The sequence below is a fragment of the Pygocentrus nattereri genome, chromosome 23, assembly GCF_015220715.1.
Source record: "Pygocentrus nattereri isolate fPygNat1 chromosome 23, fPygNat1.pri, whole genome shotgun sequence".
Lineage (NCBI taxonomy): Eukaryota > Metazoa > Chordata > Actinopteri > Characiformes > Serrasalmidae > Pygocentrus > Pygocentrus nattereri.
The window spans coordinates 17,844,250-17,862,549 of record NC_051233.1 but is presented as its reverse complement, the minus strand read 5'-3'; the positions used below and the strand labels follow the sequence as shown (position 1 = coordinate 17,862,549).

Here is an 18,300-nt window from a genome sequence, read left to right as displayed (position 1 = left end):
TGTGTCTTTGTGGATCTAGAGAAGGCATATGATAGGGTGCCAAGAGAGGAACTGTATGAGGAAGTCAGGTCTAGCTGAAAAGTATGTTAGGGTGGTGGAAGTAAATGGAAGTTTTGAGAGACTTTTCAGTAATGCTAACTTGTTGTCCGTTGGAAAATGCTGAGTGTGCCAGTTTGTTCCTAACCACATTTAGCATAAAATTCAGTTTTTTTGGGAAAGAGATCACATCTAGCTCTGCAAGACTTATATAAGAAATCATTGTTAAATTAAGGTAAGATTTTCTTCTGTAAGACACATTTGTTAAAAACATATTTCTTATTAATAAAAATAGAAAGTTTCTGTAATACTACCCCTGGAGTATGTACCTGCATCCAGCAGCTTCTGCACCACCCTGAAGTTAGAATGTGACACACTGTAGTGGAGCGCTGTGTTTCCATTCTGGTCAGCCATGTTGGCCACGTGAGTCAACACAGCAAGTGACACGCGGCGGCATGCACACAGGAAGTCCTCCACTGTATCTGGACATGACTTCTTCTGACTGGATACACGGAACCATTCTTGCTGTATCGGATTCAGGCTGGAGCGCTTTAAAATAGAAACATGTTGTTACACGCATCTACATTTTGAAGTCAAACGAATAAAAACAAACAAGAACAAAACTCCAGTTGGCATATACTCGCCTAAAGACCTTTTTCCCCCAAGGCCAAAAAAGATGCACTACAATTTGCAGCGCCACAAAATTCCACAGTGCAGAACAGCCTGAGCTAAAACAGTGCACAGCAGTTGGTAATTGCAGGATAAAGCTGACAGCAAGTAAATGCAGATCCCAAAGTGCAGCAGTTGCTTCACTTTAAGTGCCAGATGGCAAAGGGCGGTTTCATCATCCAAAATCATTCACCACAAACATGCCCCACCATCAATTTACTCCCCTTTTCTTGCTTAAGTGATTTGATTTCTACACCTCAAGCTCAATTATAAACAATTTCTTTCCTGTTGGCCAAAATTTATGATGACCATATGAGCTAACAAATGCTGTCTAATTGTACCCTCATTCCTCCTAGACAAAGAATGATAGCTCCTCAATAGAACAATAGAAGGTGGCAAAAAGGTGGTAAATGATGTGTAAAAGGGTGTGTGTGTATGAAATGTCCTTCACAACAACCTATGTGCGTGTTTCAGATAAATAACTTAAAACATCAGAAAAGAGCATTTTTGGCTGTACAAGCCCACTACAACTACATGAGATAGTATTCCTGAGCTGGGGTGACTATGATAAAACAATGTCAGTGTATTCATATACATTTAATGTAATAACTTTCTGTGAGGTACTTTTTAATGATTTTAAAGATGTCTGGTTCCCATCATCACTGCTGTGAAAAATAAAGACTCAGTAAATGTCTTTAGAAGCAAGTTACCTCACCCACTCACCTGTACCCACTATATTTTTTACAACACCACTGGTTTTTGCAATTAAGGCTGAAATATTTTTATGGAACAGAAGTGTTATTCATTACTGTCAAAGAAACTGCTCATTTTTCAAGTTAGTGTTTTGTTTAAATAAATGTCACTGAGGTTTTCTGTATTTAAATAAGCGCTAACATAAAAATCCCAAATAGCGCCAAGCTAACCTCGCTAGCTTCACACTAATATAGCTAGATAGCTACCATGCTAAAAATACATGGAGCATTTTTGAAATGCTGGTTATTAGAAATCTGCAGAAATCTCCCACCTGCTATAAAAAGGGAAAACTTAATCTATAGTTCTATGCCTGTACTTGACTCTGTGTATAACTGGTATAACGTTAGGCTGTAAACAGGATCCCCCAACTTAAGCTGCTTTCACAGTAAACGCACAGTATGCGTTGTGCTCAGCACTCATGTCAGCGGTGAGATGCTTTCACATAACTTGTAGTTTTTTGTTTGTTCGGTATGCACTCTCAGATAAAACTAGCCTTTCAGGTGGTGACAGGGACTACCAGACATGCCTACTGCTCTCGTTCTGGGTGCGCTGAGGATCAGCCAGAGGGTGTTGCGCAAAACTGTTGAAAACATTTTAACTTTATATGACCCTGCACATTGGCTGCCCACGCCAGCCTAACTAAAATTCCCAATTTGTTGTGAAAATTGGACTGCTATGTGGTAACACTACCTATTGTGTTCCTCAAGGCTTAAAAAGAAAAAAAACAACCAAATTAACTCCATGAAGGGAACGGTAAAAAGTGATTTTTGGTCTAATAATCGTTCAATTATTTATCCTTATTTATTCATACTTTCAAAAGTTCAGCAGGCATTGTGTAAAGGTTTCTATCTTGATTAACTGATTAACTGCACACAGTGTAGTGTCAATATGCTTTCAACTTGTATATGGTAACAGTGAAAATTACTAGAATGTGCTAGAGATAAGCATATATTGGGTGGGCTTAGAAGTTGAAAGTAAAGATCGTTCATTCTTTAGTGACCCTTCAAATACCCAAAGAGTTCAAAGTTCTGCCCATTGCAAATAGACCACTCTTCAAAAATCTATTAAAAATAGAACCAATCCTAGGCACGTCTGAAAAATCACATAAAAATATATAATAATAATAATAATAATAATAATAAACAAAGTTAAACTATATAATACAAAAAATAAAAAGGTACAAAAGTACTAAATATCAGAAATTTTATAACTGGGTCCAATGCACCTTTGTCCAGTGAAACCTTACAAGGACTCTACTAAAGCCAAGCTGATCAGGGATGTCTGCAGAATAACCAAACAGTCAAATGAGGGAGTAATTGCTTGACAACAATGACGCGGCCCTTGAGACATAGCACATTGAATGTCGAACGGAAGAAAAACAGTAATTAAAAGCCATGTTAAGTGCTGCTGTGCACCCATAAATATCAAGCACATACAGACAAACAGCATCTCAGACAGGCTGTCTTAATGTTTTCTTCCCATGGTTCAAATTGCACAGAGTTCACATTCCACAGCCTGAACTACACGTATTATATAATGAGCCATTTCCTCTGTCTGAGATGGCATGCCAAGCAAAGATAAAACACAACCAAAATGCTTTTAAGGAGAAACAGTATAATAAATAAATATAATACTTTTTTCTCAGGTTAGATGGACTCACCAGCTCTCTGCTGGATAAAGCCTTGCTGTCATTTAGGTGAGTCTTCAAATTGTGGCAGAAGGAAAGCACTTTTTCACTCATCATATACCTAAACAACACAAGACAGAGTGGAACAAAATGCCAGCTCTTAACCTGCTATATTATAGCATACCACAGATTCCAAGTGGGGATTTTTGAGAGAAAAGATGTCAAACATTTTACAGCATGACAAAGGGCTGCGTAACAGACAAAATACTAGTACTGTGGCTATATTATTATTACTATATTATATTATTATTATACATTGTGATTGCAGTATGCCTACCAATATATTCAAAAAGAAAAACCAGAAACCATAGCATGATATGTTTATCAATATTATTTGTACTTAGACTGCCACTATTGATTCAATTTGTAATCCAGTGATTATTTTGTTGATTAATCAAATGATCTGTTTCTAAAGAAGGGCTAAGAAAAACATAGACAACTTGAATATCCAGTCAAAATGGTGTTAGGTGCATACTCAACAGAAACATAAAAGCCTCAACTACTAAGTAAAGTTGCAAATTTTCAGTATTTAGCATGTCCACACTTTGAAATCTGTAGAGATACTTGCTTTACATGCTTTTTGTCAATACCAACAAAGTTCAGTCTTTGAAGCTGGCTTTCCGTTTCTTACAATCCAAGTAATCCCAAATACAAATTTAGACTAATGTGTTTTAAGATGAAAAAATGGAAGTTGGAATTCTGGTAATGCAGAAAATGCATTTTGATAGTGACACAGCTGAAGGTTACACACTGATTTTCAGACTTTGGGATAAAGTTATTTTAAAACAATAAGCTCTAACTTTTCTAAAACACATGGATGTGGCTACAACAAGGCTCTGCCTTGGATTTCGGGAGTGACATGAATACATGGGACTTTTTATCCATCCATTATCTTCCGCTTGTCCGGGGTTCGTGTCGCGGGGGCAGCATCCTAAGCAATGAAGCCCAGACCTCCCTTTCCCGGGGATTCCGAGGCACTCCCAGGCCAGCTGGGCGATATAGTCGTGCCAGCGTGTCCTGGGTCTTCCCCGGGGTCTCCTCCCAGGTGGACTCGCCTGTGACACCTCCCGAGGGAGGCGTCCAGGAGGCATCCTAACCAGATGCCCGAACCACCTCAGCTGGCTCCTCTCGACGTGAAGAAGCAGCGGCTCTACTCCGAGTCCCTCCCGGATGACTGAACTTCTCACCCTATCTCTAAGGGAGAGTCCAGACACCCTGCGGAGGAAACTCATTTCGGCCACTTGTATTCGCGATCTTATTCTTTCGGTCATTACCCAAAGCTCATGACCATAGGTGAGGGTGGGAACGTAGATCGACCGGTAAATCGAGAGCCTTGCCTTATGGCTCAGCTCTTTCTTTTCCACAACAGACCGGTAAAGAGCCCGCATCACTGCTGACCCAGCACCAATCCGCCTGTCAATCTCCCGCTCCCTTGTAGGGACTTTTTATAAAGTTTTTCAATTTTATATTTATTTAAATTTAATTCATAATAAATCTAAACCTTTCCACCTGTACCCTGAAGCTGTTTTCACTGGAATTTAAATAAACAAAAGGATAGACAGTTTTACCTTTATTTAATCGCATGAATACACCCTGATTAAAACTATCTATCTTGAACTGTGATTGGTCAAGATGTTCAACACAAACTGTAAAAACCCAGTCAAGCAAAACGACAGTTTAGAGGGCTATACTACCTTCTTCAATAACATGTTTTAAATACATCAATGTCACACTAATAATTAACAGACAATATACTGTGAAGCACTACATTGGATGCATGGAATTTTTTGTACTAACCTCTCTCTTCTAGCCATCTTAGAAGCCTTTGTGCTGCCAATCTCCTCCTGCTCTTCCTTTCTCTTCCCCTTCCTTTTCTCCTCATCCTCAAAATCAAATCCCTCAGAGAACGAGTCTTCACTAATGGACATTCGCTCAAACCTGCAATCAAGACAAAGTAGCCAAAGTAGTTCTGAACATTTCTGAACATATAGCTGTTACTGGGTTCTTTATTTTATTACAGCTGAATGTTATTTAGCCGCTCTTAAAAGAAAAAAAAAAAAACCTCGTTGATGTTTCGTATTACAGCTAGAATTAATAAACCACTGTTAGCATAAAAAGAGATTTAAAAAATGTGTTTTATTAATTTATAAACGTACGTGTCAGAGATCAGACTTATTTATTGCCAATCAAAATGGCCATTAAATACAAGTTATTCCTTTTTCAGCATCAGGAAAAATGCAGAAAACCTCATAAAAAAATATTGCACAGAAGCATCAATAGCTTAATATTATATAAAATGTTTCAACATAAATTGGCCCTTATTTATCAAAGCTATTTAAAAAAGAATGCAGGGTTGACCACTTTTATTGATATACAAACTACTTGTTTTCCGATTCATGAAACTTTGATATGATGTGGAAACAAGTGGAGACTTGACCACAAGTAATGAATCAGTTTCGGTGCATAAAGTAAAGCACCAGCCCACCACTTTACACATTTATATATAATTTACATGAATCACGCCCTAAATCATGGCAATGTTTCAGTAGGGAGTGACAACATTAAGCAGCTTGTGAGACAACAACTGTGTTATTATTATTGATATTTTTTCATTCCCATTATTGGCATTATAGGTGATAATGATTAAGTTTAATAATTAAAGTCCAGCATTTTTTTCAGATTGTTAAAGTTAAATTTATATGGACTCCCCCTGCATACACCAAAAGTGAAATTGATGAAAAACAAAATTGTCAATAAAACCTGCTTACAAGTGGATTATATCTAATATCATAAACAGCTATCAAAAAACAACAATTTTTGCTTAATTCATTTAAATAAATGACATGTGGTCTCTAATTTTTGCACAATACCACATATTTCATGTTGGTTTGTGCTCATGTTATTGTTATGTTATTAGTAAGAGCAATTTAATATTTTGTATTATCTGTAAAAAAATGGACAAATCTCACGCTTTGTAGTATTTAATTTCTGTAGTTGATTGATAGCAGGGACTCATCTTATGAAAGCGCTTATTAAATTGTGGCCTGAAGATGGGGCTGTCTAGATGAAAGTAGTCAGACAGCAGTGAGGGTCAAGGAAATTTTAATGGGTCAAGGCTTATCTAATGAGTTAGAAAGCAAGATCACCAATAAGAGAGGCCAAATGAAGAATTAAGCATTGGGTAGAATAAGCTGAAGTTCATGGCTAACCCAGGAGACCCAGGTTTGAGGGTCTTTCTGCTTTCTGCTCCCTGGCTGATGTCCTTTCTCTTCATTATGGATCTGAGGGAACCATCATCACCTGGAGGTCCTGGAGACAACAAAATACAAGACAGTTTCATCACTCACAGACTCTCTAAAAGTAAAATAGATAAATAGGAAACATAAGTTTTCACTAGAGCAAAAGCTAATATGTTGTACAGGTAAAAGCAGACAAAATGACGATATATTTCTACTCTGATATATTCATGACATGCTTTTGAGTTTAGCATGAGTATCGTGAGAGTATCATGAGTATCATGAGACTGAACAACTGCAAGTATCATAAAGGCAGATGCAGACAATTATGCAGAGTATAAATCACATAGTAAAAAACAGCCAATTAGAGGTCAACCCATTATGCCATTATTCAATGTTTTTCATTTATGTCCACCAATCGTTTGATTATTTATCCTGTCTTAAATAGTTTATTCTCGCAAATTCTTATTTTTAAAAATAATTTTTTTTAAAAAATCATCATTATTCTATTTTTGCCATTCCACTCATCTTTCAGCATGGGACAAGGTTTCAGAGTTTCAAAGTCATATGCACTGGAAATTACCTGCAAGGAATCTTATATTAGTGGGTGAAATGTTCTAGATCAGTGGAACACTGCAGGGGAAAAATTTAACATGAACCATTTTAGTCTACTTTGAATACCTGTGTATAAAGTCCTTAATAATACTCAGCTTTAAGTTACATTTTTTCTATTGGGCCTAACAAGATCTCTTAATATCTCTTAATAAAACCATATACATGTTGACTCTTTCAAGCATTCTAAACATACATTTGCAATATGTCAACTTTTCAAATAAACATAATAACAACTATAAATCACTGGAGACATCACAGCTTCTACTTTGCCAAAGCTCCATTGCATTGACAGGAGAACCACCTGTTGAAGGTCTTATTCTTATAATGAGGCTTTTTGGAGCTGGAATTCTTTGCCTTCCTTCACCATGCACACAGCAACCACACTCAGAAAGGACAGTATTTACGTTCTGTGTATGCCACAAACTAGAGAACTATGGGACATGGGAGTGCTCCAAACCCCAAAGCCAGCCAAAATATTCTAAGTGTAGGGCTCATCTGGCCAAAAAGGCAAACCAGAGAGCTATTTCCACCTCCTCTCTGCATTCCAACACTTAGTGTAGGCCCTGAGTTAGGAAGAGATTTCAAAGAAGTTCACTGAATTGTGGAGATGGTCTCATTGCTTCGATTTCCATCTAACAAACATCAGAGAGCTGTATATGCAGAAGGACATACATACATACATACATACATACATACATACATACATAGACTACATACCATTAGATTGTACCATTGGATTGTTTGTTTTATACTCAGAATGGTCTTTAGTATTTGAAGGAGAGCTTTTCCCAGGAACTGAAAATGGCAACAAAGACAAAGAGTCATGATGTTTCATGCTTAATTCATTCTTCATGATACTGTCTATGAAATATCCACCAAAATCCAGCTAAAACTCTTGGAATATCACACATAAACAAAATAGTACCTCCATGTTGCACATCTATGTGGTCCTGGGGCTGAAGAGTGACTCCCTCTCTTTGTTCACATTGACGGTCAGTTAGCAGACTCTGCTGCTCTTTTAGCAGCCTCTGCATTCGATCTATATAATGATCAAGTCCAGGTTCAAACTGTGAATACAAATGTGGCTGTAGCGGGTGTGCCAGAATCTGAATGTGCCCATCTATGTCCCGAATTCTCCCATCACCAACCTCAATGCCTATGCTCCGAGTTTTCACAGGATCTGGTAAGCAGGAAGGACCACAAGCAATGTTCCGTGTTCGGAGTCCCACCAAGTAGTTCTCATTAACGTTAGCCAATCCAACACCAATGTTACGGGTCATCACTTTGGGGATACCAGCAGTGACTGCACTTTCCTTCATGTATCCAGTGGTCCCAACAGCAACAGAACGCACTTTAACAGCTGTCCTTTGGTCACTAACTTTTCCATCGCCAATTGCAAGTGTTCGGGTGATTACATGAGCAGTGTTGGTATGTCTTTCCCGAGTAAGCATGCTTGTCGTATTGGTGCTAGATTCGGAAACGTATACCTGAGAAGTGCTGGTGCAGCGAGAGACAGTGTTGCCTGCTGTACTGGTGCATTGGGACAGGGTTTGAGGGGTCACTATGATACCAAGGTCAATGCCTCTGACTGGGTCTGTGACCGTACCCTTGGAAACAAGTGGTTTGACCACACTGACATTAATATCTGACACAATATCTATTGTGCAATCACCACAGCCTATTGTTCGACTAGGTACTTTCTTCTTGCCCATTGTTTCCATCAACTCCAAAGTAACTATGCCAATATCATGTACACTCACGGCTGTTCCAACACCTTTACTGCAAGTTGGCACATGCTCTTTTCCAACACATTGATCTTTCCTCTCTATCCTCTTCCGCACCTCCCACATATCTATGGGTATGTCTGGACCAGAGGCCACACCCCTTGTCTCTGTCCTACATGTCATTCCTACAGCAGTAGAAGGATGCACTACCCCTTCACCTACAGCGACATGTAAAAGTTGGGTGTGGTTTCCAACCCCAAGTGTCCGCGTCTGTGCTTTAGTCTGGACTGCAGTGCTTTGCATCTCTGGTTGTGCACTAGAACTCTTGTCAGCACGGTTGCGGGATCCTGCTTCCCATAGCTCACTCTTCAGTTTGCACATTTCTGCCTTAAGCAAGGCCTCTTTAAGATCCGCCTCTAGAGTTTGCACTGTCTCACTCAAAACCTGGATAGTGTGCTGTTGCAGCTCAAGTTCCAACTCCGTGTCCAACACCACACCTAGCATATCTTCAGTAACACCGACTCCTGTTGATCGTGTCTCAAGTCTGGTTTCTACTGCAATGTCCTTGCAGCAACTTACTGAATGTTTACACTCCTTGCTGATATTCTTGTCATCACCCAGAGTCACAGAGTTTTGTCCTAAGGTTTTTGAGTTTGACATCTGTTGTGTTTCAAAGCGAGCATCTAGGATCTTCTTCTCAAGAAGCTGCATTTCGGCATGGAGTTGTTTGAATTCTTTCAGACCAGACAGGGCACTATGTTCCTGACTTTCCAACTCTTCAGAGGATGTTTTCTTGCCCATGTCGTCTTCCCCTTTCTTGGAACTTTGTTGCTGAAGTTGAAATGCACTGCCTGTGCTGTGTGCCCGTTTCCTGAATAGTCCTTGTAAATCTTTATCTACATTAGAACCTAAACTTTGACTTTCCTTGTGCTTCATGAAAGCAATTAACTGTCTCTTTTCTTCCTGTAAGACAGAGATCTTTACTTGTAGAACAGGTATGGTCTTTACCTGTTCTTCTAGCTCTTTCAGCCTTTCCAGAGCCACCATCATCTGGTCCCTGACCTGCTGAAGATGCAATGGACTAACACTAGCCACTGGAGTAGCTCGGCCAGAGCTTGAGGGACTGATTCTTAGAGTGCTACTCACTGTAGAAGCACTTTGACTGACCTTTTCAGGAACCGATCTCTTGGACGCTGCCTGGGTCTGTGTCGGATTAAGGGCATTCCAGCTGGTATAAGGGGACAGAGTACCACTTGAGCTCAGGCCACCAAAACTGGCAAGCCTATGCCGTGGGTGGAGTTCTAATGGAATTGTCTGGGATGATGCTTTCTCTTGCTCCAAACGCCTGCAGGTCTCAACCAAAGTTTTATCCACCAGAGAGTTTAGTTTGGAAGCAGTAAGTTGGCATGTGGCTGGGGGAGGCTTCCCCTCTGAAGGTTTATGGCAGTGAGGTAAGGTTTGAGAATGCTCAGGAATCTCAGGAGTTGATTTAAGTGAAGAATAGGAGGGTGGAAGCGGGGGTCTTCTTCTGTTGACAGAAGAAGAGGAGGAAGGGGCTGTGATGGAGGGATTCCGAGCTTCATCACTGCTCACAGATGACAGAGATTCAGAGGAGGCCCAGTGAGAGGGGTCAACCCTACTCTGTGTTTCAGAGACTGGACTGGCCCTGGGCCGCCTGTTAAAACCAAACCGCCGAATGGTGTCTTTTTGTTTAATGTCACCCACGTATTTAACAAAATCTAGATCAAGTTGTTGGTAGCCGTATGGTGTACTAAGGCAGAAGGAAGAAATGTTGTAGGTACTGGCGCTGGTCTCAAATGTGTCTGTACCAGGGGGAGAAGAAAAGAATATCAAGCCAAAAATGCATGTGCATGAAAAGACATTGTAATGTTTTTTTTTTAAAGAAAAAAAAATAAATGTCCACCTACTGGATATGTTTTGAATTACAGTAATGACTACTTGTGAAACAAATATTGCTTTTACGTGTGGTTTTGGGACAAAATGCTGTTCAGACATTAATGTGATAACAAGCAAAGCATGAAACATATAATAAATATATAGCAAAGAAAAAGAAAGAAAATGTCAAATATCATGAACACTACAATGCAAAAAAGCAAAAATAATTAAGCTAATCATTTTCATGTTGCTGTGTAGCTGAAATATAAGTCTTGTTTTTATAGCCTTTAAACTACAGCATCTTTGGCATTTAACTTATACATTTTGGATTCAACATTTAAAATGTTAAATGTGTTTGATTGAATCAAATATTAGGCCTTAATTGCTCTATTTATGCACACTCAGCAACAAAGCATTTAACAGTTTTTTCAATGACAAAAGCATTCACAATTGTGTTGGCATAGTATATTATTTAAAAAAAACCCTGCTCACCTGTCAGTTAGTACAATCCACAGATTTAACAGTTCTTAGATCCTAACTTAGTCCAGTGCCTGCTGTCTGGCTTTCTTCTCCCTTCAGTCCTCTCCTGTCTTCTCTATTCTTCTTCTCTTATTTCTCCTCCCTCCCTCCTATTCCCATTTTCTCCTCCTCTAACAAACTATTCCACTCCTCTTTTCTGTTTCTCAACTACTCCTCTAAACAGACTATAAACAGTAAAAAGCAAAGTTAACCTCTAAGCCACTTCAAAAAGCATGGCAAAGCAAAATTTATTTCTGCTGTGTATACAGTGCAGTCTATAGATAATTGAACAAGGACAAAACTTGTACAGTCAAAACATTTGATGAACAAAAATGAGCTGGTAAGTTGGTATGTTGTTAAGAAGGATGAAGGCATGTGTGAGCTTAGCATTAGTAAAAGATCTGGCACAGACTTCAGAGGGTTTACCACAAAAAGCAGGCCACTGGCAAATGCTGAAAAGGCCAGAACAGAAAGGGCCACATTACAGTCTGTTAAGTAAAAAGAGATGGCACAATATGAAATTTTTGTTTCTGAAATTTATACTGAAATCTTCAGCATACTAACTTAACCTTTAAAATTAGCATTTTAACTACCCCCTTTCACTGAAGATATAGTAATTAGACATCCACTGATTTTTCAAATGTACACATAACTTTGTGATTGAAATGCAGATGCACTGTAGAGAATTTTTGTGACTTTGTTTACAGTGATGGTGGTAGGAACCAGGGTCACAATGTCAACAACACAAATATTCCCATTTTATTTATCATCCAAAAAAACAGTGAACCTACACGTCTTTTTAGATTTAACATGTAAAGTTTATGATGGCGAAATAGAAGTAAATCACAAAAAAAAAAGAATTCTTTGGGCACTGTGGCATGCTGACTATGACTATGACCTGACTATCACGGCCCAAGCATTCAGCCGCAACACACCTCAGCGAGGACGCCAGGGAGAGAGCCATGAGTGTGGAGGGGCAGAGCGCAAAGCCCAAGCTCCCCCTACAGACACGAGTCACGGGAGAGACAGCGGGAGGAGGAGGACGATGCTGGTGCCGGCTACGGGAGGCACCAGACAGATGTGAAGGTCACCCATGCCATGTGCGCTAATGCACTACTATACCACCATGAATTCTGGCTTTTGAACTGTGCACTGATAACAAGCTTAGTGGTCTTTGGCCCATAAGACACAATGTGCATGATTTCGAAAAAATACTACAGGATACTTTTACACTTCCCCTCAGACCTTTTTAAACGAGCTTGGGCCCAGAGAAGGTGGGAGTATTTCTGGATCTTGTTTATATGTGGTTTCGTCTTTATGTTCTATCTTGCATTTGTGGATGCAGTGACAAATTATCTTCATAGAGCTTGTTTTTCTGAAGTTTTCCTGAGCCCATGCAGTGATTTCCACTACAGAATCATGTCTGTTTTGAATGCAGTGCTAGCCGAGGGCCCAAAAGTTATGGCCAGAAGATACTGGTTTTCAGCCTTGTATCTTGCATACAGAGATTTCTCCAGAATATCTGAATATTTTAATGTTATTATGATGTTAGATGTTAGATGATGAAAAGCAAAAGTTCTTTGCTGTTTTACATTGAGAAACATTACTCTTGAATTGTTGCACTATTTGCTTGTGCAGTCTTTTATAGAGCAGTGACCCCCTGCTCATCTTTACTTCTTCTGAAATACTCTGCTTCTCTGGGATGCTTTTTTATATCCAATCATTTTACTGACATGTTGCCAATCAACCACCAGGTGTTTATTTTAGTATTATTTAACTTTACCAGCCTTTTGTTGCCCCAGTCCCAACTTTTTTGGAGCATGTAGTTGGCATAAAATACTAAATGGATAAATATTTTTCAAAAACTACAAAATTCCTCAGTTTCCACATCAGAAATGTTGCCTTTGTACTATTTTCAAAGATATATAGGGTTTAAATGATTTGCACATAATTACGTTTTGCACAGTGTCCCAATTTTTTTTAAAACAGGGTTATATATGCAGGGCGTTAGAAGCCAATACAGTGCATGTGGCACGTGCCCGCACGTCGGCGAGAACGCCAGGGAGAGAGCCGCGAGTGCAGAGGGGGCGGAGCGCAAAGCCCAATCTCCCCCGATGGACGCGAGTCGCGGGAGTGACAGTGGGAGGAGGACGACGCTGGTGCTGGCTACAGGAGGAGTGAGCCCCAAGCTCCACCGCCCGGGCCCCGCCCCCTGTTACGCAGCGAGGCCGCTACGTTCAACCCAGGTGGCTGAGCTGCCAGCTTGGGGCAACAACAAGGAGGCCGAGCGGCGAGCTCTCATTCCCTCTCGGCTCTGGAGCACCTTTAAAATGAGCTGAAAGGGAACAGAGCGAGGGTGCTCCGAGTGCCCTTGAAGCAGGGATGGGAGGGGCTCTGGAGCACCTTTAAAATGAGCAGAGAGGGAACAGAAGCGAGAGGAGGGATGAGCAGCAGCTAAGGACGGCAGAGCTGAAAAGCTCCCCCAAGTAGAAGGACTGAAAAGTCTAGCTGGCTAGCAAAGCTCGGTGTGTTGGTGTCCTCTTCCCGGGTTTCGGTACCTCCGTAGCACTGCATGTGCTACCCCGGGATCAAGGAGGACACTGGAGGCAGGGTTCTGAGCTGCAGGAGCCATTCTCTTTATTTCTCCACATAACATAAACGCACCAAACACTGTGCTGGACTTTTTCAGTCCTTCTACTCAGTGGAGCTTTTCAGCTCTGCCGTCCTTAGCTGCTGCTTGTCCTTCCTCTTGGTCTGTTCCCTCTCAGCTCATTTTAAAGGTGCTCCAGGGCCGAGAGGGAACTAGAGCTCACCGCTCCACCTCCTCGTTTTTGCTCCCAGCTGGCAGCTCAGCCAGTTCAGGACTCGCTCCTCCCTCTGGTGCCTCCCGTAGCTGGCACTAGCATCGTCATCCTCCTACTCCCGCTGTCACGCAGCTGAGTGCTTGGGCCCCACCTTTCTGCCGGCTCTCTCGGCCGTCATTGTCGGGGGCCCAGGAGGCGGGCGCATGACACATGCACTCTATTGGCTTCTAATGCCCTGCATATATGTGCAAATCATTTAAACCCTATACATCTTTGAAAATAGTACAAAGGCAACATTTCTGATGTGGAAACTGAGGAATTTTGTAGTTTTTGAAAAATATTTATCTACTTAGAATTTTATGCCAACTACGTGCTCCAAAAAAGTTGGGACTGGGGCAACAAAAGGCTGATAAAGTTTGATAAAGTTAAATAATGCTAAAATAAACACCTGGTGGTTGATTGGCAACATGTCAGTAAAATGATTGGATATAAAAAAAAGCATCCCAGAGTTACAACATAAAGACGAAACCACATATAAACAAGATCCAGAGATGCTGCCACCTTCTCTGGGCCCAAGCTCATTTAAAATGGACTGAAGGGAAGTGGAAAAGTATCCTGTGTTCCGACAAACCAAAATTTGAAGTTCTTTTTGGAAATCATGCACATTGTGTCCTCCGGGCTAACGACCACTAAGCTTGTTATCAGTGCACAGGTCAAAAGCCAGAATTCATGGTGGTATAGTAGTACATTAGTGCACATGGCATGTGTGACCTGCACATCTATGAAGGCATCATTAATGCTGAACGATATATAAGTGATTTGGCAACATATGCTGCCATCCAGACAATGTCAGAGACCTTTTCAGGGAAGGTCTATTTCAGCAAGACAATGTCAAACCACATTCTTATATTTTACATATTACAACAGCATTGCTCCTTATTAAAAGAGACTGAACACCAATCTGGCCTGCCTGTGATGAAACACAGTGGTAAACATGCCCCCATCCCAAATTTACAAATTTATTAAAAAAAAAAAAAAAAAAAAAAAAAAAAAAAAAAATATATATATATATATATATATATATATATATATATATATATTCTAGTTTTATTTACATTCTACACAGGTTCCCAAAATATTTTAAAAAATACATTTTAGGCCAAAAGCTTCCCTCAAAACTATGGTAAAAACAAACATACATATAAGCATTTAATTATAATAACTTTCTGATTAACCTGTACAAAAGCGAAGGTAGGAAGAAACCTGTGTAGAAATGTCTTACTCTGGAGATTAAAAATAAAAAAATTAAAAAAATAGTCAGGCCCAAAGCATACCATCTGGTAGAGCCTCACCAGGGAAGGGACTCAGCATCTGTTAATGTCTATAGTGCACAGAAAACAGCCAGTCACTGAATACAAAGGATTTGCAACCAGGTATATAAACATTCTGGTTTTAGTAAAGACTGTTAATTTATCTGAATACTGGTGTCACCTAAAATGGAATGACCCAACAGTAATGTGCAAAAGTCCTAGGGTGTCATTGATGTAGACATTTATGAAAAAACACCAGAATAAATGCAAATAACCAAATAAACAACACATTGTAATGTAAATGTGATGTAAAGTTTTGGTTTTAAGCATTCCAGCCTAAAACTAGTATTTAGATGTCATGCACCATGTTGTGTAACATTCTGTAGTGCCGCATTGCATCCCTCAGCCTCATCAGTTTGACAGAGTTCAGGATTTTCTATTAGTTTCGTTTTTTCATCCAAGACTGTTCCTTTACTACATACCCAGCATGCATTATACAAATACACCATACAACCACTGGGGATGCCCCATAACAACATGGAAATTGACAGCTAGCATAGCCACTGGTGTAGAGGTTAATAAATATAGAATTATATTAGGCTGCATAAATTACTGCTGAGATAAATAATGTTGATCAATTCGGGTGACGAAGACTTTTGTTAATACTGTACGTATATACAGGATTATAATGATCATATCATTCACGTAATATATAGTACTGTGCAGATGTTTTAGGCACCTGTGCAAATCGGATTCAAAAAGATGTTTATCTGGGCTGTACACATTTATTTGATTAGAATACATCATAAATAACATCAATGCATTAACAATTATGTATGTCAATGTGTTCATTTAACCATTTTAGAACATCTCCCTGAGGAAGCTCAGTATTACTTGTAGTCATTATCCAAAACCCAGTTTGGCCCAATCCAAAAAACAATATATTAAATGAAGTGTGCTGGTAATGGAATTCAGCGAATCCATGTCACGGCTTGGGCCGTCTGGAACCAAACTTTGTCTTTCAAACTTTGTCTTTTTTATGTTTATTTTTATGTTTTTAAGTTTATGATTTTCACTTATTCTAAATGTTATATGGTGTTTTTACAATCAAAGACAAACTTATTGCAAATACAGAGGATATTAAGCCTCATACTAAAGCGGACAATCTGAACTTTAACTGCATAGTCATTGTTTCATTTTAAATTCAACAAGCTGGAATACAGAGCAAAAACAAGAACAGGGTCACTGCCTAATTATTATAGACCGCACTGTATACTCTAAAGTCTAATTCAATCATTTGCAAGCATTTAATGTCTTCTTAATATACAGTGGGGTTCAAATGTCTGAGACCACCAGAGAAAATGTTACAATTTTAATTCCTTTCTAAATTAATAGACAGACTTTCATTAGAAATTCTATATCAGCGTAACAAATTGAATGAAAAGTAGAATATTTGAAATTTTAACATGAATTTCAGTATTTAGTATGTTCTCCTTTTGCTTTAATGACAGCCTGCATGGTCGAGCTGGCATGGACTCCACAAGTTTATGCAAAAGACATTGATTAAATTATCCGCTCAAAACAGTTGCCTAAACATGGGCTTCAATGAGGAAAATCGGTCTAAAAATGACCTTTTTGTACAAAGGCCTCAACATGGTCAGTGTCACAAATTTTGAGTGGTGACCTAGAAATGGTGTAGAAAATTGAATATTTTTCCTTTTACCTGTAATAATTTAGCTTTTTTTTTCAAAATTCTAAAATGTTCTTCCATGTTCAAATGATAAAAAAAAGATCCAGATTGTCAATGTGGTTTAAAATTTTTGGAATCCATTTTATGCCCAAAGTTGCCCATATGTTTTTCTCAGCATAAGCAATCGGCCAACCTGCGCTATTCACACATACGTAGGTTTCTTGAGCCGTGGGAATGTCCTTGAACCATGCAAATACACTTTCATGTCTTCTCTCAAAAAGCTGAATGAAAAACAGAAAACAAAATGAGCACAAAGTTAATCTTAGAATGCTGCTGCAGTGCTGCCTCCTACTGGTTTAATAAAGAATTAATAATGGACGCTGACAACATTGCACTGAGATTTTCTAAGTCTAAAACTGAATGTCAGCTTAGCGTAAAACTAGTCTAAAGTCATGATAAAATATAGCTTTACAGTTTACAGACCACCCTTCATCCATTTAATTTCTGGCCATTAAGCTCAAGTTGTACATTTTTCAGTATTAGGAGGGGGGGAAAGCAGAAACCGTATATGTAATAATTCTACAAAAGAAACTGCAGCTGCTAAATATAATTTCAAGATTTTCAGTATTTAATTTGTCCAGCCTTCACCTCATTACAGCCACCGCTCTTTTTTGGAGACCCGTTTTCAGCATTTTAAGAAATCCGCAGGGATATCACATATTGAATCCACAGGGAATCACACATTGAATGATGTTCATGTCTGGACTTTGGCGTGGTCAGTCCATTGTTCTGAGAACACCAATAGCTTCTTTGTTTCAATTTTTTTTTGGCTATTTTCTTTTCTCAGTAACAACTTCTTGACAGCTTCACATTCTTTTAGACTCATATTACTGAATTCTCACAGTGGAGGGACGGACAGAAATATCTGTGAATTTCTTTCAGATCTCGAACTATGATTTCTCAAAGATGAAAGTGCTGTTTATTTGATGGTGGCAGTTTTGGTGGTCTACCAGATCTTGCATGGTTGTTAAAACCCCTACTTTCCTTTACACTTTTAATAATTCTGTGGACTCACTTTCCTTTGACTTTAGTTAAGTGAGTTATCTTATATCTAATCTCATTAGAAATATCTCCAGAAATATGAATAACTGGTACTTATTAAATGAAAGGACAGTGGTCTATGACTTTTCCACAGTACTGTAAAAATACAAAAGATAAATGAAATTTATTAAAAAAAAAATAAGTGGAGAAACATAATTCATGCTTATACTTCTAAACATGTGCAATGCAGTATACAGTTATACAATTAACACACTACCAGGCTCTGTGGAACTCTGTGAAAGTTTGTGAATCTCTCACAC

General features: G+C 39.2%; 1 protein-coding gene across 10 annotated transcripts in view; it reads right to left on the bottom strand.

Moving 5' to 3' along the window:
- The window catches only part of kank1b (KN motif and ankyrin repeat domains 1b), a 40,384-nt gene that overhangs the window by 9,786 nt on the left and 12,298 nt on the right, over positions 1 to 18,300 (bottom strand). For 2 of the 10 annotated variants that reach the window (XM_017703906.2, XM_017703910.2), the window contains exons 11-17: positions 17,152 to 17,220; positions 7,922 to 10,543; positions 7,714 to 7,791; positions 6,355 to 6,454; positions 4,943 to 5,083; positions 3,119 to 3,206; positions 366 to 585 (exon numbers count right to left, since the gene is read on the bottom strand). In XM_017703906.2, the coding sequence (XP_017559395.1) occupies positions 366 to 585; positions 3,119 to 3,206; positions 4,943 to 5,083; positions 6,355 to 6,454; positions 7,714 to 7,791; positions 7,922 to 10,543; positions 17,152 to 17,188 (3,286 nt within the window). In that variant the 5' untranslated portion in view covers positions 17,189 to 17,220. Of the gene's footprint in view, positions 1 to 365; positions 586 to 3,118; positions 3,207 to 4,942; positions 5,084 to 6,354; positions 6,455 to 7,713; positions 7,792 to 7,921; positions 12,242 to 15,273; positions 15,516 to 17,132; positions 18,195 to 18,300 lie in introns of those variants that run through there. The other 8 variants (XM_017703908.2, XM_017703912.2, XM_037533431.1 and 5 more) reach the window with 8 other exon arrangements.